A 26,103-nucleotide genomic window follows, 5' to 3' on the forward strand; every position below is an offset into this window, starting at 1 on the left:
TTTCAGGTTATACCAGCTGTCAAAGGCAGGCAGGCTGTGTGTGCCGGCCATGAACGTTAACGACTCGGTGACTAAGCAGAAATTTGACAACCTTTACTGCTGCAAGGAGTCCGTACTGGATGGGTAATACATTATTTTTTAAACGCATACAGACACGAGCACTGGTACAATTCAGAGCAGCAGCCTGACCGTGTTGAACTCTTTTGTCAGGTTGAGGAGAACCACTGACGTCATGTTTGGAGGAAAGCAGGTGGTGGTGTGCGGATATGGGGAGGTCAGTAAAGCTCCCAGCGCTGCTGTAAATTGTGACTTACTGTACATTAAAGCAGCTCTACCATCCTCTTTTCTTCCTCCTTCAGGTTGGCAAAGGTTGCTGTGCTGCTCTGAAAGCATTGGGTACTGTTGTCAACGTAACAGAAGCGGATCCCATTTGTGCCCTTCAGGCCTGGTATGAATAGAGGAAGCTTTTATCAGCACAGATGTAAAGTCTGTTTGATTCTTTCAATGGCACATTGAAGCAAAACATCAAGCCTTAAAAAAAAGTGTGACTCTCGCCCCCCCCCCTCTCAGCATGGATGGCTTCAGAGTGATTCAACTGGGTGAAGTGGTCAGACAGGTGGACATGGTCATCACATGCACAGGTAATTGATGTTCTCTACAAACTAATATGAGCTCTCATATAAGTAACAACAGTTCCCGGTTGTCTGTCTCTGCAGGCAATAAAAACGTGGTTGGTAGGGAACATATGAACAGAATGAAGAATGGCTGCATAGTCTGCAACATGGGACACTGCAGCACTGAGATAGATTTGGTATGAACTCTATGTGTGTTAATGAATGTGTTTTTCTGATGCATGATCCAGTTCTTATTGAAAAGTAATAGCTTCTACTGTATGTTATGTGACCCATTGTTTCCAAGTCAATGCAGCATTGTAGTACTACACTGGATGAGTGGGACACACTGTTTTAAATCTAGTTACTGAGTCACATGACATGGAAGTTATTGAAAACTAAATAAATTATATATATTTTTTCATATTTATGTAAATCAATTTACAACACATCAGTAATCACAACAGGTGTGGCACAGTACAATTTCTTAACACACAAAGGAACACTACAACCTTGTTTCTTACTTTATATTTAAAGTAACTACAGTAAAGCTGTAAATAGACAATATGTACCTCCGAGGTCTAGTGGAGTGGAAGTACACATCTGCATAAAATGAGAATACTTAAGTCAAGAACAAAAAGCTTAAATATGTACTTGAGTAAATGTACTTTAACTTTACTTTAAACTGTAAAAATGAAGCTTTTTTGTGTGACTCATTCTCTTAGGTAAGTCTACGAACAGCGGAGCTGAGGTGGGAGCGTGTGAGGCCTCAGGTGGATCATGTTATCTGGCCTGATGGCAGGAGAATCGTCCTGCTGGCTGAGGTGATGATACTGTTATTATTTACACCAGCACCGAGAGATAACGTAGGTAAACCTATTTATGTTAATGTGGGGCTAATGCCCCACAGTTTAATTTGAAATAGGATCTGGGCCATCATGAAGGGGCTGCTGCACTATAATGACTGACCTCATGCACATTGTCTTGCTTATTGTCTGTGAACAGACAATACAAAATACATGAATCACCTGACCTCAGAATCAATTTAAATGATTTCAAGTTAAAGTAACCCAAGCTTTTTTCAATGTTTAAAGGTCGATATTGTTGTGTAAATGTATGTTTTTGTTTTACTTTTCTCAAATAGCATCAAGCTATCCCTGTTAGTCAGCATTAAAGACAGCCCAGCGATTTTTCTTTCTATGCAATAACTCTAAGACAAGGCATACTCATGAAGTCTTTTCCACATCTCTATACTTACCTGCTGACATTCCTAGTTTATTTGAGCTACACTAACCTTACAGGGAACTGGAAATGTTTTACTTACAATGTTTAACTAACTGGCCAGCTAATAGTTAGCCTAACCCATTCCAACATAAAACCATTCGTGCATAAAACTATGTTGAAATGCTAATGCTAAAGAAACAGAGAAGCCTAAAGGTCAAGAGAAATGCATAAACAGAAAAGAGTTAGACCAACCTGACTGTTTGGTTTTCTCAGACTGCCTCAGCTCTTTAGCTCTCTGTTACAAGCTTAGCATGCACTTGTTAGCATGCAGTGGCTACCTTGCATTGGTTAGCAAGCATTGGTTAAACTGGAACAGGACAAGTACTGTATATCAATCCAAGACCCCCTAAAAAATGTATGTTTTTTTGTATCTGTGTTTAAAAGCTACCTTAGAAAAGTTGCCAATCATTCTAAATAAGGTGAAGCTAGTTAACTTTATATACACAAGCAAAGGTTTTAGAGTTCTTAAGTTGACTTTAAAGTCTTCCTTAGCATTACTATGGTGGCCCTGAAGGTCAAAAGCATATTGTTGATGATTTGAGCACCAAGAACAGATTTACCTGATTGCTGTTAAGTATTTGGTTCCCAACTGGATTAGGTCTGCAGCAGGAGAGACAGAAGGCTATTCTACATCACAGTATGTCATTTCATTTTTTATTTTCTCTCAGGGCCGTTTGCTGAATCTGAGCTGCTCCACAGTGCCCTCTTTTGTCCTCTCCATCACTGCTACGACTCAGGTATAATAATATGTCATTTACATGAGAGATTTATTTAGAAAAATACTGGAACTCTTTAATTATTCCCTAATTGTATTGCAGAGGAAGAATCTGCAGCGCTGTTGCAATTCTTTACCCACAAAATAACATGTCACCATGGTGAACAAACAATACAAAATTGAGGAAATTCTTAATGAATTAAAATTAATTGTGACCTTACTCACATAGATGAGAAATACACTTGTGCGAGTGTGAGACTGTTTATGCAAAAGTGTTTTAAAAGGTAAGTATTTAGCAAAAATTTGACTTTATACTGATTATACTGGACAAGTTCTGAGAGAGTAGGCCTACGTTTTTCTGTTGTTAAACGCGACCCCAATTCATGAAGTATTTTCTCAGTTTATGCATTTTCATTCACCGTGCATATGTGTATATACATACAGGGTGAGTATTTGATGTACCAATGGTCTTTTTGTGGGGAAGTATTCCTTTAACTCTTGCTCTTTTACCTCAGGCTCTGGCTCTCATAGAGCTTTACAGTGCTCCAGAAGGACGTTACAAACAGGACGTCTACCTGCTGCCAAAGAAAATGGGCAAGTCCTCAGCTTGATTATCCAAATATATATATGATATTCAATATGTATATTCAATATTATCTTATTCAGACACAATAAAGCTTCTTCAAATTTCAGATGAATATGTGGCCAGTCTTCACCTGCCAACGTTTGACGCTCACCTCACAGAGCTGACTGATGAACAGGGCAAGTACCTGGGCATCAGCAAACATGGACCCTACAAACCCAACTACTACAGGTGAGGAAATGTACACTTTTCTTACAATAATCAATACATCCATGTTATTGCTTGCATGTAACATAGATATGTTTCTTTTCTTAGGTATTAACTCTCTGGATATAAAGCTATTGTGGATTTGATGTTGGATGAAAACCTGTAGACAGAGCTCTGACGCCCTCTACAGTCCCACACTGACACAGACATGATGTTACACAAACTTTGACTGATTATTTGTGTATGGGTTTTATGTCATCAACTATTTCTGGTTATGAATGTTAATAGTGTCAAGAATGTAATCACATTGAATTATTAATTGAATGTTAACAAGTCATAATAGTAAAAAATACATACAAATTCTGAATGGGAATTATGTATTCAATTGTTTGAAAATATAATTTACTTACCGGAGCAGCAATCATTAATGTATTTTTAGGAGACCACAAGTAGAATGATAAGAAATAATTTAACAGCAGTGTTTGACAGCAGAATATCTACAGATTACCTATGAAGAGGAAATGCATGTAAGCATTCATACAATATTACAATAGAAGAGCATATTTAGTCATACTTGATGCTTTTCCCAATTGTGTAAAACCATTACAACAGCATGGACAGTATTTTAAGGTTAATGTCAATGTTCATTACAAAGACACAACCTCACAGGTCTATATATTTTATATTAAATCATACCTTTTTTCAATGATTTATGGTCAAACCTACAGGGCGAAGAATGTAAAAATGTTGTTACAATTAATTTTGAGACCTTTCATAGAAATTCATCTAAAACATCATGTTATCAATAATTGTTCATTTCATTAAATAAATACATTTTAAATTTTAAATCTCTTCATTATTTAAATTTAGATTGTTGTTTAGATGTTTTTGTAACATATAAACATATTGTTAACAATTAAAAATAAAAGTGTTTTTTTTACATACATCCCTGTGTCAAGTGTTTGAAAGTGAGCTAAACATTTAACGCCACCTTAAAGCCGAGCAGCAGGACCTACAGCATGCTGAAGAGCCTCGTAAAATGACTGTTTCCCCACCAGGGGGCGTAACAGCAATTTCGTCTTTGAGTGAGCATGAATGATATGACCATAATTACTTATGTTTGTGAAATGTTAAGGCTTCACTGTACATCCTGCTTAAGTATTTAGCACAAACACATGATCTACATTATGAACCTCCTACTCAATAACACATCTCAATTAAGTTTAGCTGGAAGCTAAATAAAAAGCTAAATCCAGGATCTTAATGTATGGCAGATGGACATGGTAGTTTGTGTGTGTGTGTGTGTGTGTGTGTGTGTGTGTGTGTGTGTGTGTGGGGGTGTGTGTGTGTGTGTGTGTGTGTGTGTGTGTGTGTTTGTGTGTGTGTGTGTGTGTGTGTGTGTGTGTGTGTGTGTGTGTGTGTGTGTGTGTGTGTGTGTGTGTGTGTGTGTGTGTGTGTTTGTGTGTGTGTGTGGCAACTGTCCTGGAGATAATCTGCAGGGCGAAGAGTTCAACTCACATAAACACGGTTTGCCTTTTTCACGAAAACATATTGTCATGCCAAAGCAGGTGAAACACTGCTAAGTGTAAAACATAGAACAAATTAAGTTGAAATCAAACAACTTTATTAATCCATGAAGTAAAAACAGACTTATGTCATAATGTACAAGCCACAAGAATGGAAAGTACCTCAACTTCGTAGTTTCAGGTTGATTTTCTTACTGAAATCTGTCTGAACTTTGTTTCATACTGTTCAGTCACTTAAGTCGAAATGTAAAAAGAAGGAAACATATAGACATGGCAACTTTGTTTGTTGACAGGTATTATTTTCAAAACAATTTGTTTTGATTGCAAGCTTTTTGAGGACATTAAAAACTGTAATAGAGCATGTTAAAATCAAATGCTAAACTATTTATAATTAAACTATTTAGAATAAAGTTGATTGTTGGTGAACAGTCCAAGGTCAAAGGTCATCTGCACCACAGGTTGTTTGTTGTTTGTGTCAACTTTGAACATTATTTGGTGGCAGCCAGCATCTATTCTGCACACAACACGATTCCCAACCAGTGTGAAGGTGTCCAGTGTCCTCGTATTTTATATCAGGCACCTACACGCAATGTTATATTTAAAGGTTGCTGCCCTTTTTTTTGGTTTAAATTCCGTTTTAACTTGCTTGAAAATTAATTGTGTTAAAATAAAAATAAATGTTCTTATTCTTTTCATTTAGTTTGAATTAGCTTTTGGGCAAAGTGTTTGGTTCATACCAGATCCTCTGATACTCACAATTGCTTCACTAGCTGAATAAGCTGTCTGTGTTAGTTGTGTTAGACACTACGTAACTAATTATTCTCTAAATAAATCTAGCTGTTTTCCTCGATTGTTGCATCCTGTCTGTCTCTGATCATGAAGTCCTATAAATACCCCCTGTCCCTGGATTACTGTAATCCAGTCTCTCTCAGTTCCTACAGCATGTGTTGTGTGTGTGTGTGTGTGTGTGTGTGTGTGTGTGTGTGTGTGTGTGTGTGTGTGTGTGTGTGTGTGTGTGTGTGTGTGTGTGTGTGTGTGTGTGTGTGTGTGTGTGTGTGTGTGTGTGTGTGTGTGTGTGTGTGTGCATGTGTGTGTGCGTGTGTGATCCTTATTGAAATAGTCACTGCATTTCTAATGGTGCAGTACAACAACACTATTCTCTTATTATTCTAGTGATACATCTCAAGTGTCTCATTCCCTCATTTGTCTGCAGCGACAATACATTAATCAGAGTTTGTCATTTTGGCCAAAAGAGGAAGCAGTCTTCCATTCCCTTTAACATGTTCTCTGAAGTATGAGCTTCTATGCTGTTAAGCTGAAATAAATGACAGTCGCCATGATGTTTACATTTGGGTACAAAACCTTTAATAAAACACACAAAAGAAACAGAAGAACAGTTGGGACAGAAGCAATTAAACAGCCATTAGTTTAATAGATGAGATCCATCAACTTCCACACCCAATCTAATCTAATGACACCACTCATTCTCCTATGTGTGTGTGTGTGTGTGTGTGTGTGTGTGTGTGTGTGTGTGTGTGTGTGTGTGTGTGTGTGTGTGTGTGTGTGTGTGTGTGTGTGTGTGTGTGTGTGTGTGTGTGTGTGTGTGTGTGTGTGTGTGTGTGTGTGTGTGTGTCTTGGGGCAGAGCTGCTGATAATCCATTGGTTGGGGATGCATCTGAGAATGACAGATGGCATGTGTGCAGCCTATACGCTGTTGAACCTGCATGCTCAGTTTTAGCAACCAGGAAGTATTCTGTGTGTGTGTGTATGTGTATGTGTGTGTGTGTGTGTGTGTGTGTGTGTATATATATGTGTGTGTGTGTGTGTGTGTGTGTGTGTGTATATATATGTGTGTGTGTGTGTGTGTGTGTGTGTGTGTGTGTGTGTGTGTGTGTGTGTGTGTGTGTGTGTGTGTGTGTGTGTGTGTGTGTGTGTGTGTGTGTGTGTGTGTGTGTGTGTGTTTGTGTGATTGTGTCCTTGCCTCCTCCATGTATGTTAGGGATTCTCCCTAAAGCGCTTTGGTGCCTCCCTGCATCACTACGTGGTACTAATCGCTCGTACCAGCTGTCAGCGTGTCAGCCTCTCTTCTTCCACTTAACCTCACTTCCTCTGCAGTCGGCCATAATGGACTCTCACAGCGTTTATATGAAACATGATGAACACATATCAGCTGCTGATGCCTCTGACTGCTCAGTCCCACCAAACGAGGTGCATTACCACTGATGTGATTTAGTATTTTTCCTTCATCTATCGTCTTTTATCCCTTCCTTACGTTTTTGCTCTGGCCTAAACTTCTGTCAGTATTATCCTAGCTTTAAACCTAAACATCCTCTAGCAGTTCTCACCCTATTATACTTAAATTAGAGATGTGTATTCAGTTAAGGAATCATAGTTATAATCAGTGGAAATACTTTAGTTTGGCCTAATAGAGTCAGAATTTAAGAAATGTGCCTTTATGTAAATGAGACGAAACCGAGTTATAAAACGTATCATGTCCATTCCAGGTTAAATGGTTTGATGCAGCACTATCATCACTTATAAAGAACCTCAGCAGGGCCTCCTCCCAGACCTTTGGTGCCTGAGCGGGGTCAGGCTGCTGCTGCTAACAACATCACTGAGAATGTACTACTACCGGACTTCAGCTGCTGGTGTCTCAGCCACACGCATGAACACCATTGATTTATTGACCAGTGCTTAATGGCCTGTGTATGGATTTATGGGTTATTTTCCTAATAGTTCAAAAAAATCATTTATTTCATACCTTTGGTGTTTTAGGTTGAAGATTACACTTTGATGTAATGATCAGCTAAGTGTGGCCAAGACAACCCCGAGGGGACATAACGGGAAATCTGATGGAGGACAGAGGCAGGACAAAGAACATTTAGCATTGTTCTTTACAGAAATGGTGAACCTGCTGCTTGTCCTTGTGGAGCTTCTATCGTGTTCTGAGACTGCAAGCACGCTCAGGGGGGGATGGTCAATTTGAACCCCTCGCTGCTCCGCCAGTCACTCACACACCCAACAACCTGCCAGTGCCACCCATGACAGCACTAACACGTACTACTCCTAAACACACAGTAATCCTCCCCCTGGGATGATGGTGGACGGCAGGTCAAAGCTCTCAGTCAGTTGTTGGCAAGTCTAGAACCACCGGATCCTTCCAGCCCACCAGAGTGAGTTCTACCATTGCCAAACACTGTGGGAGAGTGCAGCTGTCACAGCCACCAGATCCGAGTGACAAGTAGGGTTCAGGTTACACAGGACAGCTCAGTCTCAGTGGTGGAGCACCAGCCTCCATGGTAACCAGTGATATCTGAGAGGGATATGCAATCGATCAGATCCAGTTTATCCTCCTCGTCTTCTCTTCTATCTGTCTTTCTCTTTCAAAGAAGAGGCCTGGACATTTATGATCAGCTGATTGTCTATCTTGTCCTATATTGGCACCACACATGATTGCTCAAACGAAAAGAAACAAAGCAAAAATGTGCTAGTGCCAAAATAGGCAAAGAAGACGAGAAATGGCAGTTGGATAGGAGTAGCCCCAGTGTGGTTCAGTCTCTACTCTGTTTATGGCCCTATGGTAATTCACTGATTGTGTGCCGTGACAGTGAATTCTACCAGTGCCATACACAGAACAGGAGGAGATATAAGTGCAGTCACGCCACGTTACTCAGAGCTGTCCTATAACCTGGCCGTCTTTTCCTTCATTTGTCTGCAGCTTCCTCTTCAGACTCCCTGTAAAACCTATTGTGACCTTTTTAAAGTGTGAGGGGTCTCGTCTCTACAGTCCTGTGCAGAGTGGGAATAAGCAGACAGTATCAGAATCAGCGGCCTCCTTCCCTCATCTCTGTTTCAGGGAGTAAATCCAGACAGACCATCTGCTGGGAGAGACAGGCCTGTAGAGGTGCTTAGTCATCCAGTTTAGAAAATCTCCACACGAATTAGCTTCCATTTTATCCTTCTCAAAGTTATATTATCGTTAGCTTTTGGGACATATCTGGCCTCCTTGAGATCCCTCCTGATGCAGGAGGAAGAGCAGTCTGCTCCGATTGATTCTGGCTGTAGGGAATGATGTGCTAAGTGATTTTTGAGATGCTCCAAATGGGTCCCAAAGCAGGGCTCATCTTCCCGTTTCCGGGAGAGATCAATAGAGTACAAAAAAGAGAGAGAGAAAGAGAGGGAGGGCGAGGGAGAGGGAATAACAGACATCTCCTCATGCCTCACATCTTATTTGCTAATACTGAATAATAGTCACAAATAACAATATTATTATGAACGTATTTCCCGTTGTATAATCAATGTTGCTGTGGAGGATGATGATATGTTTTTACTCTGTGTTTGTATCTTTATAATGAAATGTGAAACATATCCAGAAGCTTTAAAAAAAAACATCACTATTATTTCAAAGATAATCTGATTCTTTTAGAGTTGGTCTAATTCTTACCGTATAAAAATGATCCATCCTCACTGCATGCATTTACAGTTTAATTAAAATAAAGACAAGAAGAAACCTTTTGGTGGTCTTCATCTGGAGTGACTGCCTGGACCTTTTCGTCTGGTACTTCTTCAGTCCTCTGGTACCAGTGTGTCTGGACTGGCTGGACCTTTTCGTATGGTACTTCTTCAGTCCTCTGGTACCAGTGTGTCTGGACTAGCTGGACCTTTTCGTCTGGTACTTCTTGTCAGGTAACTCTCCATGTCTCTCTCTCTCCGTCCCTCACTGCTTGTTTGGGCTGTATGGCAGGAGATTTTAGTAGACAGGTAATAAGTAGCTAAGCATCTTAACCCACTGGCAGTATAGTAATCCACGCTGCCCTCCTCCCGCTCCTTCTGCTGCTTCTGAACGCAGGCCTACAGCAAATTTCCTATGTGCATTTTACGCACAGAAAGCGCACTGCAGTGGCTATAATGGTAATGTAACCAAAAATAATGTGGTTTTGTTCAGACAGATAGAGGATCATCGTGAAATTACAATAAAGCACCAAAGTTATAATGAAACAATACAAGTCTGAAATAACGCAGATTGATGCCACTTATAAAACTTAGTCTAATTAAAATCCAAGATACGAAAGACGAAGAAAAAAAGAATAGTCTTACTCTGCTCCATTTCTAGTCATATGACACATTGACATATTAAAACCCTGGTGTTGGCTACCAGGCATGCAGCAGACCTACCAGCATCCCCGGGTGTGGCTCCCTGCTGCAGCTCCGTCTCATCCTGCACGGGACCAAAAGTTTGTCCAGGCCTCCTCTGCTGCTCCTCGTTATATACATGCACCCAGAGGTCCCTGCACGGCTCATTTACCTGCTGTCGGTGATTATTAGACAGATTGCAGGTGGAAAAATCGGCATCTTCCTTTCAGCTGATGTGAGTCCGTCAGAGTGGGATAGGAAAGGTTTGGGTTACGGCTCTTTCAAAGTTGACGCTGAAATCCACCCGTGCAGCCTTTGTCCTCTCCATACATTATGAAGGAGGCGCAGCCGGCCAGCAGCGGCTCATCGCCCTCTGCGCAAAGCTGCTGCTCGCGTTACTATCACATAACTTTACCATATAATAATATAAAACACTGATACGTCTGTTTCATCACTCATGACACTCATTCTTACTCGCTTTTCTTGATTATTGTGCAATTTTTCATTGCTGCTCACTCCAGTCAGCCTCCTTAATTAGGCCTACAAAAATGTTTACCCAATCCAGAGTAATAAAACGATTTTAAAGTGTTGCAATCTTTCTCCTAAATACATTTTCTAAAAGAAAAAGGTCTTCATTGTCCCTCTTCTATATGCTTTGAGTTCCATAATTGAAAGGATAATAAGAAATAGGTTTCAATAGGAGTTAGTCGTCCAGAATACTTTATCATATCACCCTCCAAACCTCGAGCCAAATTAAACTGATGTTGAAACAAGAAACCTGAATATGCTCAGAGAGTCTGCATGGCCACACAGCAATGAATTTTTAATAACTTCATTATGCTGTCGGCCCGTTGAGGAGCGTCATACTCCAGCATCCTGCAGAAGACCCACCTTTATTTATTTACTCATTTAAGATTATCCATATCTGAAACAAGCAGCAATTTGAGGAGACATTCTCACAATAGGTTGAGCTAGTTTATAGACAATTATCTAGGGAAATAAATAACATAATACACAAGGCATGATACATAAAACGTATTGTCAGTGGTGGAAAAACATAAAATCATTCGCTTTAGTAAAAGTTACAACACAGAAATACAATACGAAAAATATTTCGTATATTTCGTATTCAATATTTAGTGAAGTATACTCCTTGAGTAAATATACAAGTTACTTTCCACTACTGCTTATGGTAAATCACAATTATGAGGTGATTCCACTAAATTATGAAATGGCATCATAACTTCAAAACTTCATGTCTATTACTATTATTAGCATTTTATTCTTTATCCTGAGTAACTTCAAATATATATTTAAATGTTCCCAACAGAAATGGACTGTCATATTTACTCTTTCACCAGAAGGCCCTTTTCAGAGCAGACATTCTGATATGTCTTACTATGTCATGACAGAACAAGCAGCACCAGGACCCTGAAACTGGAGCAGTGCATGGAGACAAAAAAACATCACATACTTTATTGTTAATATCATTAGTATTTTTTGTATATTTATTAGTATTTATTTATTTATTATTAGTATTTCTGTGAGAACACAAAGCCAGTTTAGGTATTTTATCCATGTATAGTTTTCTATACATATGGGTCATGTACATATTGGTAATGTGATTGAGTATAACTGAGTTTTCCAATGTGTATGTTTAAAGAATAAAATATGAATAATAATTGGACGAGTGCCTAATTGTCTAACTTTGAGTGGACCTCCTCATTTCAAATCATAGACGTATGCAGTCTATAACACAGAAGGATATCACTGCCACCTAGTGGAGGAGAGACAGATGTCCCCTCAATAATGTTACTTTGACTTCACATTAGGGCTGCAGGATATTGGAAAAAACTGACAGCGATTTTTTCCCCCCCCTGCGATATATATTGCGATATGAAAACATACAGGAATTGAAGAAAATACAGTTTTTTTCCCCGCAAACCATCCTTTCTTGAACTTTAATGCTATACAATTGGTATTTTGTAAAGTATATTTAACTGGATGAAGGATTTTAGTCACGGACGTCTGGATCTTAAGTTATCAGAGCTGAGCTAGCTCGGTTAGCAGCGCCGAACTGCCCTGGAGAAACACATGAAATTACTTTATTCAGTGTTTTTACCTTTAATCACCAGGTCCATTTTTCTTTGGAGATTTGATTGTGATTGGTGGTTTGCTGTGCATGCAGAGCCTGCATGTCACTCACTCAAGTACCCCTGACATGAGTGCCGAAACAAGTTCTATTTCATCCTTACTGACCGCCAGAGGCGGTGCTTTAGCACTGGATATCTTCCGTCTCGCGCATGCGTAGGTCGAATATTTATATCAACAAAGTCACGTTTGACCTCGTATGACCCCGGAAGGCATAAGTTCCGGCGTTGTCAACAAGTTCAGTCCTTTTTCATCTTCTCGCTGCGCAGGTTACTACTTTTTGAGTAGAAGCCAAGCTAGCTTATTGAAAATTAAGATTCTAGCTCATCGCTACCTGTAGCCTTGTGATCATCTCGATCGGAGCTGCGGGCTAGGAAAACGCTCGCCCTCCAAAGGCTGCGACGAGCTAGCTGTCCACCCTCCCAAGGGAGGGGACCGCGGTGGTCACCGCTCGGACCCTAGGAGCTCCGGACCGGTAAAGAGCGGACGCTCCTGCATGTCAGCCGGTGAGATCGCAACCATTTGTCGCTGATTGTGCTATCTATTCTCAAGCTAATGAGATAACTGTGTACAAGTTACCCTTATCAGAGACATGTAGGAGGACACTCCGTCCACCGGCTCACCCCGGTGCCCGCCATGGGCCTTAGCGCCCCACGAGGGGGCTGGCCCGCTACGGTCCTGTTAACTCGCCCCCAAGGAAGCCTCGGTATCCGGTGCATAACCGTCGCCCCCAGACGATCCAGGACACGGCTCTCCTTCTCTGTCATGTCGCCCGGCTAGGCCTCAGGGTGAACATGGAGAAGAGTTGTCTGAACCCCTCTCAGAGCCTAACCTTCATTGGGGTGGCTCTGGACACAGTCACTCAACCAGCAAAAGCAGTGTTCTCGCCCCCACTCCTGGTGGACGTGATGCTTTATTCTAGCAGCAGCCGACTGGATAGGCTGTCCTGCTGAAACTTCTTTTTTTCCAGCTACGTGAAGGCAGTGCTCTCGCTCCCGCTCCCTCTGCTGGTAACATGGGTGTAGTTACATCCCTTTTGTGTTCGGCGAGTAGGAGCGTTGCTCTACTCTTTCCGTTAAGCAGGTAGCTGGTGAAGGCTGTATTCTCGCACCCCGCTCCCGCCTACGCTGCATCTGGCATTCGTTATTAACTCAACCAGTGAGGGCGGTGTTCTCGCCCCCGCTCCTGGTAGACGCGCTGCTTCATTCTAGCAGCAGCTGCCTCGCCAAACTGCCTTATTAAATTTCCTTATCTAATCCACCTAGGTCAGAGGTCTGCAACCTTTTTGACCAAAAGAGCCATTTTGCTCCTTTTTCCCCACATTTTTTTGTCTGGAGCCGCAAAACAAATTTCATAGCTTGATAGCTAATAAAGTTGTATTTATTGTTATATCAGACAAAAACTACAGTTTTTTTGCATTTATTAGGCTATTTATTACATTATATACAACTGTTAACCTCTAATAAGAAACAAAGAACTCCTATAAGGAGAATTACAAATAATACACAGGCCTACTTTAAAATAAATTAAACACAGCACTTTGTGAGTCCTCTGAACATTTGAAGGAAAAAAAAATATTAAAATGGGCCCACTTTGAAATAAATAAAACATATAGCTGCACCCTAAAAAGAGATAAAGGTAGGGTTGGTAAGAATGGAGAAACCAGCTAGAGTGCGCTAGAATTTGAAAATACACAACCCGAAAAAATATGCCTCTTCCTTCAGACTTTCTTACAGAGTCCCTCCTCCAACACATACGAACGCGCATCATCAATGAGGCCACGAGATAAGTTTGTGCACAGATGGAACAGAGATGGAAGGCTGACAGGCAGGTAGGCCATCCAGTTATTTTAGCCGGGTCGGCTAAAATGATTGGTCGTGCTTTTTACAGCGCTACGGCTTCCAGAGATGAATTTTTGTATGTATTTATTGTCAAAGCATTTAATATATTCATTGCTATCGGGACGTTAAGAGCATTCCATGGAATATAACAAAAAGTGTTTTCTGAAATAAATTACATACCCCATTGAATTATGACTGAAGATCGTCAGCTGTCTTCCACTCCCGTGTTGTTCCTCGATACGTAAAGGCTGCAGCACCTTTGACAACTTCTCTCTACATATCAAACATACCGGTAAACCAGCATCGTTTGCTGTGAAAGCATATAACTCTGTCCACACAGAATTAAATCCTGTGTTCCTCCGGTACTTTTCTTTGATTTATCCATAGTTTGCTCATCGAGCCGGGGGTCCCCGCGCGAGTGCCTCCAAGAAAAGGCGCTCGCGCAGGACCGTAGCAGGATGTGACGCATATTTTAGTTGACCTAATTAAAACCGTTTTTTTTTTAATTTATGTGTCACAGTATCACCTCAAAATACAAGACACGAAATATTTTCAACCGTGCAACAAAATATAAATAGTCCTACAAGTACTTTTATTTTATTTCCTTCTTATTTTTGTCTAAGCTCAAGGGAGCCAGAGCAGAGGGCTTAAAGGGCCGCATGCGGCCCGTGGGCCGCCGACCCCTGACCTAGGTGAATGCAGTGCTCGCTCCCGCTCTCTCTGCTGGTAACATGGGTGTAGGACTTTTACATCCCTCTCTGTGTTCGGCGAGTAGGAGCATTGCTCTACTCTTTACGTTCAGCAGGTAGCTAGTGGAGGCTGTGTTCTTGTACCCGCTCCCGGTTACGCTGCATCTGGAATTCGTTATCAACTCAACCAGTGAAGGCAGTGTTCTCGCCCCCGCTCCTGGTAGGCGTGTTGCTTGATTCTAGCAGAAGCCGCCTGGCTAGGCTGTCCTGTTAAACTTCCTTGTTTAACCCAGCTAGGTGCAGGCCTGTCCATCTGCTGCACAGACTCTGCTGTGGGACGCCTTGGCGTCTCCCCAACAGGAAGGACCTCTTGTATCAGTTGGAGGGTCGGATGTGGCACCCCGACCCCTGCCGCCTCCAGCTGTGGGTCTGGCCACTAGAGGGCCAGACCCACTGCGGAGTGACTGTATAGAGTCTGTCATGAAGACTATTCTCAAATGCCAGGGCACCATCTACTCGTAGTACTGGTGCCAAGGGCGAAATGAGGACCCAGTATATTGCTCGGTGCCTACGACCCTTGAGTTCCTGCAGTCCCTCCTGGACGACGGCCGGTGTCCCGCTACCGTCAGGGTGTATGTGGCTGCTATATCAGCTCAACACTCAAGGGCTGACAACAGCCGGTGGCCATAGGTTGGTATCCCTCCTTTTATGGGGGAGCTCTGAGGCTTCGCCCCCCGAATATCCCAAGGGCCCTTACATGGGACCTGCCCTTGGTGCTGGATGCCCTATGCTCGCCTCCTGTTGAACCTTTGTTACAGGCAGAACTGGAGTGGCTCTCAGCTAAGACTGCTTTCCTTCTTGCCATCACCTCAGCAAAGCGTGTAAGCGAGCTTCAGGCCTTGTCCGTGAACAGCTCGTGTCTGAGGTGGAACTCAGATGGCTCAGGTGTCACCTTATGGCCGAACACAGCGTTTCTCCCTAAGGTGCAAGGACATATGTGCTGCGGCCACATGGGCATCCCAGAGCACATTCGCCAGATACTACAGGGTGAATGTTGCCGCCCCTCACCCACTGGGTGTGGTCCTCCTGCAGAGTCAGCCTAGGCCATCCTTATAGGGACAGTATTCAGACTTCTTTGTGACTGTTGGTATCAAATCAAATCAGATTTTATTTATAAAGCACATTTTAAAACGATTTTTGGTCGAGACCAAAGTGCTGTACATGCAAATAATAAATAACAAATTACTACATTCGCAAAGAACAGAAGACAATAAATGACCACAACAAATATAAAAATCCAACACAGGGAATTGTCCGTAGTCATACTCTGCTCGACTAGAACGCCAGGGAGAAGAAGTAATAATAATAATAATAATAATAATAATAATAATACATGGGACTTTTATAGCGCTTTTCATGAAACTCAAAGACGCTTTGACAGAGAATTAAGAAAAGACAACAAAAAAAAGACAAAGAAATACAAAAAGAGATAAACAAAACCGAAAATAGGGGGGGAGGGGGGTGGTCAGTGGTTGAATGCAGTGTTGAACAGGTGGGTTTTGAGTGATGTTTTGAATGCTGTGAGGGAGGAAGAATCTCTGATGTATTGGGGTAGTGAGTTCCAGAGGGTGGGTGCAGCAACGGAGAAGGCTCTGTCGCCCCAAGACTTGAGGTGTGTCCGGGTGGGGAGGGACAGGAGGTTGGCAGTGGCAGAGCGGAGGGAGCGAGTGGGAGTGTGTCTGTGGAGGAGGTCAGTCAGGTAGGATGGGGCCAGGTTATGGAGGGCTTTGTATGTCATCAGGAGGATCTTGTACTGAATTCTCTGGGGGATGGGGAGCCAGTGGAGCTTGATGAGGACGGGTGTAATGTGTTCACGGATTCGGGTGTGTGTGAGTAGACGGACGGCGGAGTTCTGGATATATTGAAGTTTGTTGAGGATTTTTGCAGGTGAACCATAGAGGAGGCTGTTGCAATAGTCCAGACGGGAGGTGATGAAGGCGTGGATAAGGGTTTCAGCAGCAGTGGGAGAGAGGGATGGACGAAGACGGGCAATGTTTTTGAGGTGGAAGAAGGCTGTCTTTGTGATCTGTTTGATGTATCTGTTGTAGGAGAGGGTTTGGTCAAATATGATGCCTAGGTTCCGGATGTGAGGGGGGGTTTGAACTGGGAAGCCGTCTATGTTGAGGGTGAAGTTATGGATAGGTGTGGTGAGCTTTTTTTGTCCAATGATTATTATTTCAGATTCATCGCAGTTGAGTTTCAGGAAGTTAAGTTGGAGCCAGGATTTTATTTCAGTGATGCAGTTTGTCAGGATGGAGTGGGTAGCAGTGGAGATGGACTTGGTGGAGATGAGAAGCTGGATGTTGTCGGCAAAGCAGTGGAATTGAAGTCCATGACGGCGGATTATGTGACCAAGGGGAAGCAGGTAGAGGATGAAGAGCAGGGGGCCGAGAACTGAGCCTTGAGGGACACCTTGGGGGAGAGGAGCGGTGGGGGATTTGCAGTTATTGATGTAGATGAACTGGTTTCTGTCAGAGAGGTATGAAGTGAACCACGAGAGGGCAGTGCCGGTGATGTTGAAGGTGGTTTCAAGACGGGTGAGGAGGATGGAGTGATTGATGGTGTCGAAGGCAGCGCTGAGGTCAAGGAGGATGAGGATGTTGAGGTTACCAGCATTGGAGGAGAGGAGAAGGTCATTTGTAATTTTGAAGAGTGCGGTTTCGGTACTGTGGTTTGAGCGGAATCCGGATTGAAAAGTTTCATAGAGGTTATTAGCAGAGAGATGATGCTTAAGTTGTGACGCTACAGCGCGTTCCAGAACTTTTGACAGAAAGGGTAGGTTCGAGATTGGTCTGAAGTTATTAGGGTTGTCAGGGTTTAGTCCGGGTTTTTTCAGAATAGGGGTGATAGCAGCTATTTTGAGGGACGGTGGGACGGTGCCAGAAGACAGGGAGGAGTTGATTGCTGTAGTGATGAGTGAAGAGAGAGTAGGAAGGCAGGCCTTAACAAAGCTGGAGGGGATGGGGTCCAGGGTGCAGGTGGCAGTTTTCATTCCTGTGAGGAGATCAGAGAGATCAGTAGGGGAGACAGGGGAGAACTGGGACAGGGGTTGGCAGGATAAGGGGGGGCAGGTGACTTGAGGGAGAGCTGGTGTGGTAGTGGTTAAGCTGCTGTAAATGTTGTCTATTTTGCTTTGAAAAAATGTGAGAAAAGAGCTGCATTTGTCTACTGTGAATGACTGAGTGGTGGTGTCCAGGGGGCTGAGGAGTTTGTTTATTGTGGAGAAGAGTGTTTTGGGGTTTCCGGAGCCAGAGTGGATTAACTGAGAGTAGTAGGTGGTGCGGGCATGGGAGAGGGCATCTTTATATTGCTGTAGGTGGTCTTTGTAGGTTTGAGAATGAATTGTGAGACCTGTTTTATTGCGGAGTCTTTCAAGTTGCCGGGCACGGGTTTTCATCAGACGGAGTTCAGGGGTGAACCAGGGAGCAGAGTGGGTGAAGGAAACTGTTTTGGTTTTTATGGGTGCAAGTTGGTCAAGGCAGGAGGACAGAATGTTGTTGTAGTAGTCAGTGAGATCAGAGGGGCTATGGAGGTCCACAAAGGGAGTGGTGGAAATGTTTTCAGAGAGGGAGGATGAGAGCGAGGTAGCTGAGACACAGCTTAATTTACGGAAGTTGATTTTGCGTTTTTGCTTTGGTGGTGGGGTGGGAATGTTGATGGTCATGGTGATGGCTAAGTGGTCGGAGAGGAAGAGGTCTGAGCCAGACAGATGGTGAAGGTTTAATCCAGTCGAGCAAACAAGGTCCAGAATGTGGCCACGGTTATGGGTCGGAAAGTTGGCATGTTGAATGAGGTTGAAGCAGTTAAGCATGTCCGTGAAGTCTGTAGTTATTGTAGAGTCAGTGGAGTCCATGTGGATGTTGAAATCACCAAGTAGGAGGACTGAGGTGGAGAAAGAACAGAGCTGGGTCAGAAATTCAGAGAAATCAGAGAGGAATGATGGGTTTGGTTTGGGAGGGCGGTAGACAACTGCCAGGACTGTGTGTGACCAGATAGTTTAAAAGCCAGGTGTTCAAATGAAGGAGCAGATGAGATGGGGATGAGGCTGGTTTTAATGTCCTGTCGGTGTATTACGGCAATTCCACCACCTCGGCCCTCCGAGCGTGGCTCATTTATGTATGAGTATCCATTGGGTGTAGTGAGGTTGAGTGAGAGATAATCCAGAGGTTGTTGCCAGGTTTCTGTCAGACAGAGAAAGTCCAGTTTATTGTCCAGAATGAATTCGTTGAGAATGTGGCTTTTATTGTTGAGGGACCGGGTATTAAACAGAGTGAGCTTCATATTGCTTTGTGTGGTGAGGATTGACTCAGGTGTCATTGCCAGGGCTTGCAGACAGGGGGCGCGCTCGTCTGTATTGTTGTGATGACGTAGTCAAAAGGTGGGTGTGCGCTCAGCTGACCAGAGTACGGGGATGGAGTGACCTGTGTGAAAGTAAACAAACTTGCGACCGGAGCCTCTATGGATGTATCTGGTTCGTTTTAGAAGTTTGTGGTTTTTGATGACAGAGATGCATAACGGTGTGGAATGGTTGTTGAGTTGTAGAAGTCTCGCAGCGGAGTACCTCAATGCCATGCCAGGCAGGAGAGACGGAGCGTTGAGTGGACAGGTGAGCCGGGCAGCCGCTAGCATTAGCAGCTAGCGGGTATCCTGCAGCTTGATGACTGCAGAGGTGCAGGCTGCTAGCTCCAGGTAGTCCACGGAAGAGGGGTCCAGCCCAGCCAAAGGCAGGACACGTTTGAGAAGTCCGGGAATGGGGTGGAGGCAGCGTTGGAGGAGCTAGGCAGGTGAAGCCGGGAGGATCAGAAGGAGCGCAGGTGGAGCGGCAAAACGGAGCCGGCCGGTGTTTTCAGGTAGGAAAACACGGACACTTTCAAACATCTCAGTGATCCAGCCAGGCAGTGTAAGATTGAAATAGATCTTAACCGGACTGGTCGGCCAAAAAGCTGCTAAGAAATGTTGAGGAAAGAGTAGAAAAGAGTAAAAAAAAAAAATCCAGACAGAGAAGCGGCGAGCAAACGACGCCAGCGTCCTCTCACATCCGGTCTTCAAGTGAGTCTTTAGTTTTGTTTTAAAAACCCTAGGCCTAGAGTCTGGGCCGACCTCATATGGAGGGGCAGAGTGTTCCAGAGCCTGGGACCAGCTGCTGCGAAGGCTCGGTGCCCTCGGGTTTTGAGCCTGGTCTGGGGAACTACCAGCAGTAGCTGGTCAGCAGACCTTAAGGCTCTGGCTGGGGTGTAGCGCTGGAGGAGTTCAGCTATATAGGCTGGAGCCAGCCCATTTAGTGCTTTAAAAACAAATAAAAGGAGTTTAAAATAAATTCGGAACCGAATTGGAAGCCAGTGCAGTGAGGCCAGAATTGGGGTAATGTGGTCACGCTTTTTGTGGCCAGTAAGAAGACGTGCAGCGGCGTGCTGCACTAGCTGCAGGCGTCTAATTGAGGCCTGGTCCACACCCACATACAGACCGTTGCAGTAATCCAACCTTGTGGTTACAAAGGCATTGATAACCCTTTCCAAGTCTTTAAAAGATAAAACGACTTGGTCTTAGCCAATAGTCGTATTTTAAAAAAGCAGGTTTTAAGTACGCTGCTGACCTGTTTATCAAATTTAAAAGTGCTATCGAAGGTCACTCCAAGGTTCTTGACAGAGGGGAGGATGTTTTTTTTGAGGGAGCCCAGAGTATCAACTGGGGAGGCTGGAGGTTGGGGTCCAAAAAAGATGACCTCAGTCTTACTCTCGTTTAGGTTGAGGAAACTTTGGCTCAGCCAGGATTTGACCTCTGTCAAGCAGTCCATCAATATCTGTAAAGAGTTTGCATTGGAATTGAGAGGCAGATAGATTTGTACATCATCTGCATAACAATGGAAGGGCACATTGTGTTTTGTAAGGATTGAACCCAGGGGCAGTATGTAAAGTAGAAAAAGGATGGGGCCCAGAATCGAGCCTTGGGGAACCCCACAGGCAGTGGCGGCTGGTGGAAAATATTTTTGGTGGGGCTGTTGATATAGTGAGTAAAAAAATGTTTTGGGGAGAAATGACCCCCTAAATTGGGACTTCTAGTGATGTAATGGCCCCATAAAATCGTGATTCTAGGGCCTGGAACAACCAGGCTGAGTCGGGCTGAGTATGCTAAACTAACTGCGGTCAAGCCAGCCTCCACTCGGGAAAACATAGTCAAGCCAGCCCTCACGTGATATTGCGGTGCGCGAATATCCTATGCATTACGGTAGAGTAAAAAAAAAAGCATCCCTCTGTGTTTAGATGAGAATAAAACAAAAACTGTCCAGTATCATAGATCCATCTCACTCCAGGGTGATAGCAGGACACCCCATCTAGTCACTCAGAACAAATCAGGAACTTCTGATGTAGAGTTTCAAAATAAAAGACCTTTGAAGTCTCATATATGAGCTATCATCCCTGTTTTTGGATGAGAATAAAACAAAAACTGTCCAGTATCATAGATCCATCTCACTCCAGGGGGATAGCAGGACACCCCATCTAGTCACTCAGAACAAATCAGGACATTCTGATGTAGAGTTTCAAAATAAAAGACCTTTGAAGTCTCATATATGAGCTATCATCCCTGTTTTTGGATGAGAATAAAACAAAAACTGTCCAGTATCATAGATCCATCTCACTCCAGGGTGATAGCAGGACACCCCATCTAGTCACTCAGAACAAATCAGGACATTCTGATTTAGAGTTTCAAAATAAAAGACCTTTGAAGTCTCATATATGAGCTATCATCCCTGTTTTTGGATGAGAATAAAACAAAAACTGTCCAGTATCATAGATCCATCTCACTCCAGGGGGATAGCAGGACACCCCATCTAGTCACTCAGAACAAATCAGAACATTCTGATGTAGAGTTTCAAAATAAAAGACCTTTGAAGTCTCATATATGAGCTATCATCCCTGTTTTTGGATGAGAATAAAACAAAAACTGTCCAGTATTATAGATCCATCTCACTCCAGGGTGATAGCAGGACACCCCATGTCGTCACTCAGAAAAAATCAGGACATTCTGATGTACAGTTTCAAAATAAAAGACCTTTGAAGTCTCATATATGAGCTATCATCCCTGTCCCCAAAGGTATTTTATTTTGAAACTGTAAGTAACTGTCTATAAGAGAGGCGAAGTCCCTCCCCTTCCGGGAGCCTCCATGGGACCCCGGAAGCGGAAAATTATACATTGAATTCAATGGAGAGAGAAAACGTATCTTTTGATCCCGTTTGAATTGTGCCACGAATGACACGTATGATGTTTGTCAATTTAAAAGAACATTTTGCAAGTCAAAAAAATTAAAATGTGTCGTAAAACTGTGAAGTAACACATTTTTTTGTGTTAAGCCGCTCAGTGAACTACATGTCTCTGGTCCCGCACAATACGCGTCACCAACACAAAGATGACCGTCACGTTGGCACATTTCACCTCATTCTTTCAGAATGAGAATAAAAGTATAAAACGAGGTGAAAATCACTACAAGTCTGGGCACGTTGAGAGCTGTACATACAAGAAAGGGGAGTTAGTCGGTTCTGTAAGAGCCAGCATGCGGGACCGGCTTTACAAGGTTTCGGTGAGTAATATGAGTGCAATATTTAACGTTAATGTCAGTCAATAAGGAGGAGAATGAAAAAGAAGATGATGAACCACAGACCCGGCATATAATGACTGCAGTGTGCAGGGCTGTGTTAATTTATGTTACTGTTATCAATAGCATTAGTTGACTGAGAAAACCGTCAAGAAAAAAAGTTTAGCGATGTTACGAGTCGACTAGCATAATATGAACCACGGCTGTGATTGACAACCTGGACAGCCAGTCAGAAGCTAGAATGCCAACCTAGAGAGCCAATCAGAACCTAGAACGGGTGTACTGTATACGGGTGTGTATGCTGTGGATAACATTAGTGTTCACAAGAACAAGGTACACTCCCGTGTTTTGTTTTAGTTGCTCTTCAGATTGAAGCGGCCAGTTTTATATCGACTATATGTGTGATATCCTTTTTACATCTCGTTGTGTCATTTGAGTTTATTTGCTGAGTGTAGATTCAAGGATTTTGGTTATTTTGTCAATTTGTTTGGTTATTTAGGCTGTGTGTGACTCCCTCTGGTACACTGGTATGTGTTTTCCTAATGTAGAGAGCATTGATTAATTCATAAACTACACACTGAGTCTAGATCCTGACCAAATCCTTTTTTGTTGATCAAATGTTTTTCAAAAATGTAATACACATTTAAAAAAATACAATGTACAATCACAACCAATACAACACAAATTACAAAAAATTCAGAAAAAACAAACAATAACAACAATCAGACAAGAGGACAAAACTATGGAAAAATAAACCCTCCCACCCCCAGATCTGGACCATCCTTGTATTGCTCATTCAATCTATTATAGCATGTTAACAAACATGGTACTTACTTTATTTGTATAGATCTACATGGGAGAGGATGGCGCGATGCAGAGCGCTGTCTGTGGTTGTGCACGGGGGATGTACAAATGCAGCCACGCTGCAGCATTGGCAATATTTGCCATGTGGCAGATCAGCTCCACAGAAGTTGAGTGCCAGTGGAGGAAGCCTGGCACTTCAAAAGTAGTCCAGCCGGTGTCTCAACTCTTCCAACAGCAAAAGGAGACATACAACCCACTGGCCAGAGACATCGCCACTAAGTAGACTGGTTCAGGTCTGCACTGAGGGGCGCAGCGTGGCATGGCATGGCTTTTGTCACCTGAGCCAGAGCTGCAGCCTCAACATCAGGCCATTTTCAACGTGCCGGAGCTGGTGAAGGAGCATGGGGGTCGGGGGCTTGAGGCAATTCTTGCCTCAATGCGACTGAGCAGAGACCAGCAAGCTGCCATCCAGACAACCACCGTAGGACAGCAGAGAAATCCTCAGTGGCAGTTACAAAGGCAGGGCAGGTTGACAGCCAGCAATTTTGGTGCTGTGCTGAGGTCGGGACTTTCATCCACTCCATGCGCGTCCCTCATGAAGAGGGTGCTTGGGGGGTACAATTTAGACGGAGTCATGGCTGTCAACTGGGGAGTTGTAAACGAGGTGTGTTTGGCCAGTGTGTTTGGCCTTTTAAGTGTGACACATATGTAGTGATAAATGCTTCACTTGACCACTGTTCCTAAATAAAAAAAGTTTTCTGCATCGTCAGTCATTTTTTCCAAATAATTACCAATATTTCACAAATTCTTCATGTAAACTTAAGAGCACAGCTGTATGTTGAGTGTCAGCTTTGCTTGGTTCATCTTACTGGGGGCAGCTACATGGATGTTGGTGCAGTCCACAATCATTTTGCAGTTGAAGGCAGAATGAATTTATTATTGACTCAGAATGAAGCACAACTTCATGTCATACAATACATTGACTTTATTTCTAATTGTGTAAAAAAATAAAGCATTGATTAGCAAGCAGGAGCTGCAGGAACAGAGAACGGTGATGGATGGAGCTGGGAAGAGAGAAGAATAAAGAAAACAGATCAACTTTATTATCGGATATTAAAAATTCAATTTCAAAACAAGTTGCCGCTCCTACAGTTTTCTAGTATGTAAAGATGATTTCACATGACCTATGCAAAATATCACACTCAATACATGTGTGTCTCTGGGGGGTGCATTGTGCCTTTGATGTATATAAATAATATACCATAACCAAATACTATTACGTACAGTGGAAATCAGGTTGCCAGAGCAGGTCAGTGTGCATGTTCCTCAGGGTCTCAGCAGTTACAGGTGAGGTAAAGAAAATAAAAGAGAAAAAGGTCAGTAACAACACTTTAAAGTAACAACACTGAATAATTATCTCTTTTAATAATTTTCTCTCAGTAATCACTCAACTACTGTCTTTCCAACAAACAGATTGACTCACTCTCACTATCATCACAATGAAACACGTCCAGAAGAATGTCATGCAAAGCTGCCTGCCTGCCTGCCTGCCTTCCTTCGACTCTCCCTGAACTGCTTCCTTAGCACCCGGTGGAGGGCGCAGTAAGCTACTCTTCAAATGTTTCACGAAATACTTACCATGATGACTACTCTTACTGTTTAACATGTTGGTGTACTTCATGTAATAAAATAATAACTTCATGGTAAGGCTACTAAAAATGACAAGGCTAAGTAATGTAATGCTAACTAACGTGCTCGCTACTCGTCGCTACTAGCTAGGTACTGTAGCTAACTTGACTATGTTCCATGCACAACATGTATATTACCTATGATATTACCTGATATGTCTGATCCAGCGACTCCTGGTCCTTTCCTCAGACGGGAAGCGATAGAACGAGCAAGTGGTATGATCACTTTTGTGATTACAACATGGTACAAAGCACACAGGCATCTTGTAAAAGTGAATTTATTGGAGCAATCTCTTATATTTATTGGAGGGAATAAATCAGTTATGAAATCTTCTTCTTCGCTTTAATTACGAGTCTCAACCACTTGGAGCATTATCGCCTGTGACATCACATACGCGACCCAGAATGGGATTTGGGATTTGTAGTCTTTGTAGTCGCGTATTTTTCATAATCTTATATTTCAACAGTTTTACGACAAAATGTGACTTTTTTGACATGGAAATGATTGTTTAAGATTGACAAACATCATATGTGTAGTTCGTGGCACAATTCAAACGGGATCAAAAGATATGTTTTCTCTCTCCGTTGAATTCAATGTATAATTTTTCGCTTCCGGGGTCCCATGATCCGGAAGTAGATGGGGCGTGACTTCGCCTCTTTTGCAACGTGCTGGTTGCTGCTGTTTGGCTCGGGGGCAGCGCCCCGTAATGATAAACATGAAACAGGAAACATGTGACTTATCAGTTACTTTAGACATCGTAACACAGTTTTAAACAAGATTTTACTGTAGATTATACATTTTACTGATACCAATTGTATGATATTTAGCTTGTTCATTAAAAATAAAAAATATAAAAATATATATATTTTTGAAATATTTTTTTTTTAAATATATATTTTTTAATTTAAACAATATGTGGGAAGAGGTGGGGCGGCACCCCTAGCGCCCCTATGGGCCGGCCGCCACTGCCCACAGGCAGGGGCGGATCTAGAAAAATGTTCATGGGGTGGCAAGAGGGTGGCAGGAGATTTTGAGGGGTGGCATCCCTGGCAGAAGTATATGCTGATTTAATCGCAGTCATATCAATCAATTTTGACTTGGAAAGCCACAATATTAATATTTTAACTCAATAACATTTGGTGAAACTTTTGTGGCACATCAGTAAAGCCTTAAATATAAATATATAAGGTGGCAGACATAATTGAATGAATTTTAACTG

General features: G+C 42.8%; 1 protein-coding gene across 3 annotated transcripts in view; it reads left to right on the top strand.

Annotated features, from left to right (window-relative positions):
• LOC307041082 (S-adenosylhomocysteine hydrolase-like protein 1) overlaps positions 1-3,428 on the top strand; it is a gene marked incomplete at its 3' end in the record, with an annotated part of 7,748 nt that extends 4,320 nt beyond the window's left edge. For 2 of the 3 annotated variants that reach the window (XM_079684418.1, XM_079684419.1), the window contains exons 8-14: positions 7-123; positions 211-274; positions 360-448; positions 571-641; positions 717-811; positions 1,337-1,435; positions 2,564-3,062. In XM_079684418.1, the coding sequence (XP_079540544.1) occupies positions 7-123; positions 211-274; positions 360-448; positions 571-641; positions 717-811; positions 1,337-1,435; positions 2,564-2,638 (610 nt within the window). Of the gene's footprint in view, positions 1-6; positions 124-210; positions 275-359; positions 449-570; positions 642-716; positions 812-1,336; positions 1,436-2,563; positions 3,063-3,125; positions 3,205-3,303 lie in introns of those variants that run through there. The other variant, XM_079684420.1, reaches the window with a different exon arrangement.
• Between the last annotated feature and the right edge of the window lie 22,675 nt (positions 3,429-26,103).

Source organism: Notothenia rossii (genome assembly GCF_949606895.1).
Source record: "Notothenia rossii genome assembly, chromosome: 5".
Classification (NCBI taxonomy): domain Eukaryota; kingdom Metazoa; phylum Chordata; class Actinopteri; order Perciformes; family Nototheniidae; genus Notothenia; species Notothenia rossii.